General features: G+C 36.5%; 1 protein-coding gene across 1 annotated transcript in view; it reads right to left on the bottom strand.

The window, feature by feature from the left end:
• LOC107742859 (CUB and sushi domain-containing protein 3-like) overlaps positions 1–12,316 on the bottom strand; it is a gene marked incomplete at its 5' end in the record, with an annotated part of 265,370 nt that overhangs the window by 160,809 nt on the left and 92,245 nt on the right. The window contains 2 exons of the mRNA XM_016555932.1: positions 323–426; positions 9,734–9,855. Coding sequence (XP_016411418.1) covers positions 323–426; positions 9,734–9,855 — 226 coding nt within the window. The remainder of the gene's footprint in view (positions 1–322; positions 427–9,733; positions 9,856–12,316) is intronic.

Genomic DNA, 12,316 nt, shown 5'->3' with positions numbered 1-12,316 from the left:
GGATGCAAAATATTTGACTGGTATGGTACTTATACGTATTAATAACTAGCTTCATGAAACGAGACAAACATATATTGAACTCCAAGGATAACAGAGGAGGAGAACTAACATTTGAATGGTTTCTGAAGACATAACATGGTTATTTACACTAGTAGGATATTCAAAATTCATTTTTGTTGCTGGAATATCATTCTTATCAAACAAACACTGCGTAGAGCAATGAAACTGGTTGATAGGAATATTTTTTTCAGGAACAGCACAGAATGTCCTGCTTGTGTAAATTATGTATCATCTTACCGTCCCCTCTGTATAAGAAACTCACACTTGCAAAATGGTTTTCGGATCTCCTACTTCCCCTCCATCACCGATGGTTAGTGTGTCATAGCCCAGTTCTAGGTCAAACTCCTCAAAGTTAATCTGAATCACCTGTCGGCAGAAATGAGGCATAATGCTTAGTGATGTGTCAAATGAACTGAATTAAACTTTATGGATCTTGCATAATTGAATCCTGTCAGCAGACTGAAACAGAGAGAGAGAAGACGACCAAAACTCTCTTTACTGAATTTTGGATAGAATAAAGAAACTCCACCTTTATTTTCCAGTCAAGGTTATTATTATTTTTTATTACTATGGTTTTTAGCAATTATAGTTTAAATGGGACATTTTTACATTTATTTCCCCCCTTTGTGCTTCCAGTTTTCTCTCGGTCCTGTGGGAAACTGATCCTTATGAAAGAAAAAAATCAATATGCAAAAGTCAGACAAATTATACCCATTACACACAGCACAATTAATTGATTCATTCAAATGTAGTTATGTCAAGATTAGAGCATCTCTTGGATAACTGGGAGTTCGGACAGGAGGACCAAGGTTTTAGAAACAGGGATTAGAGGTGTGGAAGAGCCAGAGGCATATGGAGAGGCCTGAACTTTCTATATTGATTAACCCATTGAGAGATACTGGGTGGAATTAGTTGCCATGATGATGGGCTCTTCACCATAGCCGGGGCTTAGCAGGTATGGATGTATGAGAGCTACTTAGGACTGATGATTGATGCTCAGGCAGCATCTCGGCACAGATAATAAAGTTGTTTTTCCATGTAACTGAATACAAAATACTCCAGAGTCCCTGTCTCAATAAAGGTCACCAAATAACAAATGCAGCGCTGCAGCAGAGATGCAGGATTTAACAGGACGAAATAGTTGGGAATGAGATTTGAGATAGCTAATCTAGGAGCAGTCTATTGTCTAGATATCTAATATTAAGCATACCAGCATAGAAGAATCCATAAACCTGATCCCAGATCAGCCACACTACACATCAAAACAGGAACTTGTATTCAATGACTTGCCCAGCCTGTCTGCCTGCGGTTGTCATGGTGATTGGAGTCGTAAGCTAATGCTTTTGTTAGAGAGTGAGTGAGGTGCTGAGGCCAGAGTATTGAATTGCGGAGAAAAAGGCAATAGAGCAGAATTATGACTTTACAATGGAGCAGAGAGGCCAGTGATATACAGTACAGGCAGGTCTATTCCATCAAAAATTAAAATGCGTCATTCTGATGGGTGATTGTTTTAAAAGCTAATCCAGCTTTTAAAAGCTAATCACTTTTCAAATGGCATTCAGAAAACGAATCTTGTTTGGCCTGATGCTATTCAAACAAGTGTAAGAGACAGAAGCCCAGACACACACAAACACCAAACCGACACACCAACACAAGCGCACATTGATATACACACTAAAATGTGCATTAGAGGCAATTATTGGTCTTAAGTATTTCTTAAGTAAATCCAGTCATGAAATTGTACAAAAATAAAATAAATAAACAATATAATGTGCTCATATAAATGGGATTTTTCTTTTCTTATTTGTGATAGTTCATGTTACTATGTCTCCGTCTAAGAAAAACGGAACATGCCCCATTTTACATTTATGTATTTAACAGATGCTTTTATCCAAAGCACCAAGCAAGCAATTTGGCAGTTTGCATGTTGACTGGGAATCAGACCCACAAGCCATTGTTAAATTTGACCAAACAATATATTAAAATTAAAATGTAGGAATTTTTGGGGGATCAACTTACTCCCATGTCAAGCTCCCATAGGGCTGTTCATAGTGTCATTTCCCCCGATTAAGTTCACAGAGATGGGATCACTGGTTTCTCTAAACCAGACTACTTCAACTGTCACACAATCCTGCTGGGATTTACTGCCAGCGTGGACTCATGGCTGTAGTACCCAAGCATTTCACAGATGCAGTTTAAAAACAAGAATGACAGCACAAGCCATCATTTGACCACTGGTAAGAAAATAACAAGGTTGCTGCCAAGCAGAATGCCGAGTGTTATACTTCAAACTCTGATTGTCCAGGTCAATACAAGAAAAAAAACTTTCAACGAGCAAGTGATTAAACTAAATAAATGCTTAAATTATAATAAATATATAATGTCAAAATTATATAATTAATATTAATGTTAATATTATATTAATAATGATCAATTCTTTTTATTTATTTTTATACTTATTTTATAAAGTTTTTAGTAGTCTGAATAAGCTGTATTGTAAAGCTTCTTTAGATATAATTCATTTAGTCATCAGAACCAGAACTAACAGCACATCAGTCGACTTTAAACTTGATTTCAACTTGTGCCTGTCATACGTAGACAATATGTGTATTGCTATTATTATCACTAATATATGTAATTTAATGATCACACTTCAATAATATTGTGGTTGCTGCCATTTATTAAATGCAACAATCCACTCCAGGCTGTGTCAGAGTGATTTTACATCTACATTTGTGTCATGGTTAAAACACCCCTAAAATGAAATAAAAACGCTGTAAATCACTGTCATCTGTCATGGCTTTTAACTTTAGTTCAACGCTGTGTTCTGTTTATTTTTTCTTGTCCTAGAAGCTTTATATAAAGAATTTTTATTACCATCATGTTCACTTTCTTCTGTTCAATGAGTTTTCAATAATGTCACTCAAATAAGACTGTTTCAGTAGTTTCACCTGGAGCAGTATTTCAGTACTATCATGTCAGCCCTCCAGCAGAGGGCGAGCTGTCAAGTCAGGACCATGTCAAACGACAGTACTGATGAACAAGCGTAATTCAATTTGCTCTAACAAAAGACATTCAGCATGAAAATGTAGTTCAAAATCCAAAAACATGAACTAAACTGACTTCTTTCCTCCGTTAGGCTGTATTAAAGCAACAAATTCAACATTGGCTGAAACTTTGATGGTACCATAATGGTTGAATATGGGAATATATATATATATATTTTTTAAAGAAAAAGGCAGGGGAGACAGAGGCACACAGGTGCCAAGCCTAATATACTCATTCACATTTTACCTGTTCAAAACATCAATTGATGTTAGCCTTGAATTTCAGTCGTATTTCGGTGGGGCACAACAATAGTTTAATATATTTGTATTTTACCAAAATTTTTGTTGTTTAATGAATTGTGTTTTATTTCATCTTGCTGTTTAAATTAGCCAAAAAGCATATAATAAGCTGTTTAACGGCAAGTTCCCCCATGTAGTGTCTCAACATGCCCCATTAGCACAAAGGTGTGTTCAAGAAACTTACTGCTCTGTCCTGCAAATTGAAGGTGAAGATATATATATATAAAAAAGTTAAACTGACCTCTTTCCTCCGTTAGGCTGTATGAAAGCAACAAATTCAACATTGGCTGAAACTTTGATGAAATTTGATGAAAATAATGATTTGAATATTTACATCATCACAAGCAGTGACAACAGGGGCCTTTAAAATCCCACATTAAATTTTTAGTTTCTCTTCAAAATATCAAAATGGGTCTGTTTTTGTTCTGGCTCCCAAAAGGACAGGAACATGCTTCAAAGAATGATATATTTTGCTTTCATCGCTGATAGTGAAAAGCTATTAGTAACCCTCGAAAATGTTTTTTAAAGCCCCTGATACAAGTGTGATGTGAGGATAGAATACATCCTGAAAAATGTGCTTCTGGGTATCCCATTATTGACACAGATAAAAGGAACGATTGAAAAGATTATAAACAACTATGTATCTTCCTGAACTACAACACATTCCCTTTGCATTTATTTTTTTACTTTAGCTTTCTTTTTTCTCTCTGTTTGATTAGTTTTTATACATTACATTTGCTGTTTCTTTTCTAATATAAAAGTTTTTTTTTTCTTCATAAAAATGAATGAATAAATAAAATAGAAGAGAAGAAACGAAAAAGAAAAGACAACTTGAACTGAACAGTCTCAACATGGATGAGGGGACATATGTTTCTGCCTGTTGTGATCTGACCTTTGATGCTCCATCTGAGGTTAATGCCCAATCTGGGCATCAATCTCCAACGAAAGACCAATGAGGCGACAGCATTTTAGTTTCTGCTTGATAAATCAGGTCATGCTCCATTCAGAATGGATAACTGAACTTTGAAAAACAACCACCTACAAATGCACAGAGTGACGTTTAATGCTGACTTCACTGGACACAACTCAACAGCTGTAAATATGAAGAAGGATGGACAAAATTTGGGCCTTATTCATGAAACACGAGCCAATTACTGTGTAAATCGCACATAAAACAAATTCTTTGTAATTTGTCCCATTGAATTCAATGCATGTACTGCATTTATGAACAAATTACACAGAAATTTGCTTTACTTGTCAATATGGTCCAATGTGTGTCTAATACCATGGCCTTGATTCTATACATGGCGAGCACCGAGTTAAGCAGAGTTTGTTAAACCAGTGATCCATTTATTATTTTCGATATCTCCATTTTAACAACCAACCAAACAAACAAAAAAACAATAAACTGACATTGTATCCCACATTCTCACAATCCAAAGGCAAAGGACTCTGAATTGAATTAAGCCCGATGCAATCCAAGCCACTCTCACCAAGGTTAAAGCACAGAGTGCTATATAAATAAATCGCCACCCTAAAATTGTCTGCCAAAAATAAGTGAACAATACTGTTCCCAGGCTGTAAGAGACAATTAGCAATTGCTCACTTGAAACAGGGTGGTCTGCTGGTTGAGCTCTATTTAAATCTCTGATCTGATGTACTCAAACGCACCTTTGTGCTCCAAATGCATTTCTCTTCTATAGAAAAATGGCTTTTGCCACATGCTTTTTCTGTAATTTAGTGAAACATACCAATTAATTGTACTTTCAGAAAAATGTTTTAAAATTAGTACAAGGCTTGCAACAAATGGCAATTGATTTTTTGAACAGGTAAAATGGTGACGAGTAAATTAGACTTGGTACCATAATGGTTGAATATGGGATTTTTTTGAAAAGAAAAAAGCAGGGGAGACAGAGGCTAGTCGTCACACAGGTGCTAAGCCTAATATACTCATTCACATTTTACGTGTTCGAAACATCAATTGATGTTAGCGTTGTATTTAGGTTGGGCACAACAATAGTTTAATATATTTGTATTTTACCAAAATTTTTGTTCTTTAATGAATTGTGTTTTATTTCATCTTGCTGTTTAAATGAGCCAAAAAGCGTATAATAAGCTGTTTAACTTCAAGTTCCCCCATGTAGTGTCACAACATGCCCCATTAGCACAAAGGTGTGTTCAAGGAACTTACTGCTCTGTCCTGCAAATTGAAGGTGAAGATATAAAAAAAAAGTTAGTCAACACATTAAGGTATGTGTCTATACAGGAACTGACCTTCAAAATGAAACCGGAGAAATATTCACTGGAGTAAAGAGAAAAACAATTAAATGTGACTTGCCACTAATATATTTATTCGTTCATTTAAAAACATTTTTTTTTTATTTATGAATAAAAAAAACTTGATTCTTGAGCGAATGACTCCAGCCTGACAAAAAAAAGAGGGGGGAGATGGGGGATAAGAAAGTATGGTACTTGGGTAGTGTCTACAAACTCTTTGATTTATTGAAAACAACACGCCAAAGCCAAGGCTGCAGGAAAACAACACAAGCGTCTCTATTCATGCTGGCAGAGTTCCAGACCTTTCAAAGTGGTCAAATGCGAACTGAAAAAAGTAGGAACAGAAAAAAATCTATCTATGGCCCACAAGGCTTTCATGCTACCCTCCATCCATCATACGATGGGAAAATGTCCAGACGATTTCATCACGGCTTTCTGAACATTTAAATGGTCCTGAGAAAGTTAGGTTGTAAAACAGCTTTCCAGCTAAAACCTTGGGTGATTTTGGCCCTGCAGAAGTTTGGGAAAATGTATGAATGAACAGTCAAAGTAGGAGACGTGAATGTCGGCATGACCAGGACCCTCTACTTTTACAAACTGCCCCCTGAAGGTACCTGGATAAGAACAAAACTTCATTATAGACTTGTGAGTAGGCCGATGAGGAGAAGGTGAAACTTTGTAAACCTAGAACATGGTTTGTTCGTTTTATTGCCTGTATATATCATTCCACCACAGCAAGAGTCATTCGCAGAGGCCTTGACTTGAGATTAGGAAGAATTTTCAGCGTTTTTTGTTTGCAGTCAAACTGCCCCCTGAAGGTACCTGGATAAGAACAAAACTTCATTATAGACTTGTGAGTAGGCCGATGAGGAGAAGGTGAAACTTTGTAAACCTAGAACATGGTTTGTTCGTTTTATTGCCTGTATATATCATTCCACCACAGTAAGAGTCATTCGCAGAGGCCTTGACTTGAGGTTAGGAAGAATTTTCAGCGTTTTTTGTTTGTAGTCAATAGATCTGCTATTTCAAGACGAATTGCAATGTTAGCGAGTCACATCATTTGAAAATCCAGACATGGCTGAAGTGCTGTCCTAGCTGTCATTACAAATGTAAGGGAGAGAGCTATCAATCCACATATGTCATGAGTAGGGTTGAGAAGCATTTAAAAAAAAATGAGACCAGTGAACTTCGATCCCTGTCCGAATGACTCGGATTAGCCAGATTTTTTTTTTTTAAAAGTGAATCAAAAACTCTGATTCTTGAACGAATGACTCTTATGATATGGTTCTTTTCTAGTGAAGTGTGATTCTGAAGATAATGATTCTTACGGACCGGTCGGTAACACTTTAGTTTAGGGAACAATTCTCACTATTAACTAGTTGCTTATTAGCATGCATATTACTAGCATATTGGCTGTTTGTTAGTTCTTATAAAGCACATATTCTGTATGGCCATATTCTACATCCCTAATCCTACCCAATACCTAAACTTAACAACTAACTTACTATTTATAAGCAGCAATTAGGAGTTTATTGAGGCAAAAGTCTTAGTTAATAGTTAGTTAATAGCGAGAATTGGACCTTAAAATAAAGTGTGACCAACCAGTCCATTTTAATGAAACAAAAACAGTGCAAGAATTGAAGTCCAATTCTCGGGCGAATGGATCTTATGAGCTGGTTCTTCCAAGTGAATCAAAAAATTACAGTGTAGCCAGTGAAATTTTCTTGTACTAATGACTCTTATGAACCAGTCCGTTTGGTAAGTCAAAAACATACAGCTCAACCTGTAAAATCAGATTCTTAAGTAAATTAATCCCATTAGTTCATATTAGTAGATCAAAAACATGACAAAATACAATTCCCAAGCAAAAGACTCTTTTGAAACTCTTTTAAGTTATTAACTTCCTCTTGTTCCAATTTTTTTTGTTCTATGCTTTATATTTACTATTGAAATTATCTGCATTTCTACAAATGTATTCAAATATTTCTTCTTCAAACTCAAAAGAAGAATTCATAGAACTGGTATTAAGACAAATCAAAATGACTTACTTCTTTACTATTACCATGCCTATTCACTCCACTCTCTGTTCATCGCCGAATTGTCCTCTCCACCCTACACAAGCAGCATCTCTCTCTTTCTCTCCCATACATTCACATATTTATACAGTGATTATCTCCCTGCACACATTCACAAACTCATATTTTCTCTCCTCGATGTAGCTGTTGTGGGGGTGCAACTCAAAATGTTGGAATTAAACTGAAGTGTGGCTATAAAATCCACAAGTGCAATAAAACAGACACTGTTCACCTTTACACACACATAACTAACAAAGCCCATCATGCAGTTCCCTATAAAAGTGTAAGGGCTTTGTGAGGAAGAAGGGACGGAATGGGAGCTGTTTGTAGGGGGCAAGGCCACAATAACACGCAAAAAAGGACAAGGGAGGAGGCCAGGAGCAATCACACAGAAGGCCAGGAGAGGCAGGGCAGTCAAAGGAGCAGACGCCCATGCACTCTTTCTCTCTCTCTGATACAGCGACAGCATCACCACAGGCCGTGTACAAGAAGCCGAGCAGAGTCACACCAGAATACTAAAGCTAACTTGTGGACCACAGTGTTACGACAGAGACTCAACTAGGTGTGGTACAGTGGTAGGAGAACCTTGGACACCTGACACAAAATGTTCAGCCCCTCATCACATTCAACATCTAAACAGTTTTAAAAACTACACTATCATTTCAAAAGTTGAGGAGTCTTTTTGAAAGAAATCTCTTATGTTCACCAATTTGATCAAAAACACAGTAAAATGTAATTTATTACTGTGATGGCAAAGCTAAACTTTTAAACAGAAATATAAATATAAAAAAACAATAGAAATTGAATAGAAACAACATTTATGAAATATCTTCTGTAATAATGTCAACGTTTTTGCTGTCACTTTTGACCAATTGAATGTGTCTTTGCTGAACAGAGGTATTAATTAAAATAAATAAATACAAATAAAAATACTGACCCCGAAACTTTAAATTGTAGTGTTTATTAACCAATTTTCTAGTTATATTAGGGTAAGCAAATGGTGGCATACATTTCAGTATTATGCGGAAGGTGCAACTTTATTGGACACGTTAAATATGAATTGGTGATTTCTTCCACACTTTTTGCTTGTAATAATTATGCAATTTAATTATAAAAGATACCATGATTTTGGAAGTTTCATTTAAAATACACTTGGTTCAAAAATATGGTAGTTCTAATGGGCATGATGCTTCTGGTGGTTGCAGTGTTCACAGGAAAGAAAAAAAAAACATGCAAGCTGTCACTTTTTAAATATTGAACAACTCTGTAACAAAAGCCTGACAATGAAAAGCTTTCATCTTTAATTGAATTTATGGTTAGTGATGTACGACTTGCAAATGCATTGCATCTTTTTAAAATCAATTGCAAATTTAGCTGATTATCAATTATGAAGTCAAACTTGTTTGAAGGAGTTGAACTGGTCAATGTCCAATTTATCTTGATAAATTAAGTCATCTCAGCAATGCTCGGCTTCAAAATTAAAACCTGATAATGAGCCCAGTAAAATAACAATGTTTGATGGAGCAAAAAGAATAATAATATTGATAATGATAAAACAGAAGCTGCTGCCTACGTATACTCACGCTGTGATCAGCGGCAGCTGGATGCAATAATCGCATGCCAATGTGCATTGGCTCGTTTAGTTTACACTCGAAGTAGATTGGTCTCTCTAAGCGAGATCCCAATTTCGTCGGTCATCCGACGTGACGTCGAGAGTGACCGACTGAAAGGGAACTGCTGCTTATCAGATATATTCAAATATTTTGGGTAACTGTATATGGAACAGTCATTTGTTTTTGAAATCCCTTGACTTGTGAACCATGAATAAACAGAGTAAGAGGAGAGTGCAACAGATGTAACATACTTTGTAACATAGATGTAACATACTTATGTAACATTTGTTCTTGTAACACCTAAATGTCATAGAATATAAAAGGTATTACAGCATTAGCAAAGACACATTTTTGCTCTTACCTTGTTTAGGTTGCTGGCTGTGATGATCCACACACACTGGGAGTTGCTCTCATACTGAATGGGGAAATTCTGTGAGGTGAAAGTCCCTGATGGACCTTGAAGATTAGATCCACAAGTTTTCACTGTACAGAGGAAGAGAGACATAAAAAAAGAGAAAACAGTCAGAAAAAAAAAATCAGGAAAGTTCCTTTTCTCTTCAAAAACACATCAAAGTCCTAGCTAATTGGTTTCAGCTGTGGTCAGCGGCCACCTAATGTTTTCTACTATTGATTCGATAATTAGGAAAAAAAAGTCTGCGACCCTACCATCTCGAGGGATTGAGTTTCACTTACCGCTCATAATGTTTTTGCGGGATTTGCATGGCTCATATTGGAATATAAGCCACAAGCCTCCACCAGTCATCCATGACCGTCTTAATTTGTCAACGATTAGCAATCCAATCAAATCCTCAGATGACTAACTTCATGCCGGCTAAACGAGTTAATTCGAAGCAGGCTTAGCCAAACACACTTGGGCCTGATTCGTCATCTTAATATAGAAACGTCAGTTATAATTTCCTAAGTAGACACGCTCTGGTGTTTCTCTCCCAAAGCCAGTGACAGTGATATCTTAAATTGACGACTACGGGTTTACGCCTTCTCAAATCCAGCCTCTTGTATTTTTGCTGTATTTATCATGGTTGATGTCAAAGTGACAGGGCTTTGATGAAAAGACAAGGAGGCATTATCTCCAATGGCAGCAGGTTTCACTATCGGCTCCTGACATCTTGATTGCTTTTGAAAAAGAATAACTCATTATCTCAGGCAAGCGCAGGGGAACCGTGAGGCTCCTTCAGGCCCGAAAGCATTCTTTTTCCTCTGAAAGTCATTCTTTCGTCAAGGGGCTCCTAATTAGAGAAGTATCCTGTGACAAGCCCTCTCCAGTCTGGCATCCGTAATAAACTTTAGCTTAAACTGATGAGATGTTTGCGTGAATCACCTACTAACAGTCGTGTGAGGAATACCAATAAACCTATGTGCAGCCAGTTAGAGCTGAGGGCAAAGAGTGTGTGTGTGTGTGTTTATTAATAATAATATACAGTATTATGAAGCTTGGCAATTTGTAAAATATTACCTCATGTTACATATGTATCCTGTGACTCATATGCATTACATGAACTGTATATATAAAAAAAACAAAAACAAAAAAACACCTAGATTTCACGTTGGACAGCAAGTGGTACATCAAGGACCAAAAGTGTTCATCATACAAAATTGAATCTTAATGGCTTCATGCTCTCGACAGCCAATAATTCACTGCACTAAAAACATTGTGGTTGGCACAAATCATATTTATCCCTGTTGAAAGCAATCTCTTGTTCAATGTTGTCTGAGTCACATTTTCTCATATTTTTCACGGCCCAATAAAAAAAAAAAAAAAAAAGTGTAAAAAATAATGCATGGTATTTTAAAAACATTTTCCCCTAGATTAAATAATTTGTTAATAAATAAAACACATGATTTAAAAAATCTGAAAATTGTTATGAAACACATACAGCAAATATTTTTTTCAGCATATTAAACAAGTAAACCATAATAAACCTTTTTTTTGTATTTAAAATCTAAGGTTGTCAATGGCATATAATAATTGTGCTAATAATTACAATAACTGATTAATCTCCTGATTTCCAACTAGTCTTTAGAACAGAGTGATACAGCAATGATATCATATTTACTGTACATAACAAATATCTCAAATAGTATTTATGTATTTATGTTGCCATCCTAGGTATGCATGATTAATGGTTAGTTCATTTTATTAATTTAATTTTACATTGTATCTTCCCTGCTGTCCATGACCGCATCACGACCCACCAGTTGCGCACGACTGTTACAATGTTAAGAGGTCTGTTCTAGTAAGGCTTCACAATTACAAACTTCACATAACAACACATTTCTCTGTTTACTCACAATATACTTTTTAACAACCCAAAAAAGAAAGGGAATGCAAAGGGAGGATGTCAGGTGTTGGACCCAATAAATGGATGAACTAAAATTTATGATTAACTCAGCGTACCCCTGGGATGTCAAAAAAATAGCATAGATCCAGGCAATTTTCTGCATGATTTCATGTAGCATCTTCTCAATTAGTTTGTGCAGCCTGTAGCTTCAAGAACAAACAGGCACCCAAGTGACATGAAGGTAGTGATTTTGTCGAGAGCTAAAGGTTAGGGACCTGCTGAGAAGATAGTCACACAAACTTCACATGTGTGTGAGAGAGACAAAGTTGGGGGTGTGGACTCATGCAGAAACACACTTCTCATCCATACTGAGTGGGTTCTGGAGTGGGTAACATTGCAGAGGGAAGGGGGTTTTGTAAGCCTGCGCAGTAGGTGGTCATGTTCTCCGAGCGTGCAGACCTCCAATGAAGCAGGCAGCTGTCCAGATAGCTGCAGGCACTCCTTAACACAAATCTGACACAGCTAGCAAGTCACTTGCGTGTCACAGGATGATTTCTACCCCTGGCTACAAGTTATTTGTGGTTAAACAAATGCAACACCCTTCCCTCTTCCTCTCATACAGCACTGATTTATGAACAGCTTTT

Source organism: Sinocyclocheilus rhinocerous, unplaced genomic scaffold (assembly GCF_001515625.1).
Source record: "Sinocyclocheilus rhinocerous isolate Xijiao unplaced genomic scaffold, SAMN03320098_v1.1 scaffold1338, whole genome shotgun sequence".
Lineage (NCBI taxonomy): Eukaryota > Metazoa > Chordata > Actinopteri > Cypriniformes > Cyprinidae > Sinocyclocheilus > Sinocyclocheilus rhinocerous.
The sequence above is the reverse complement of the archived record's forward strand: the minus strand, read 5'-3'. Positions and strand labels throughout refer to the sequence as shown.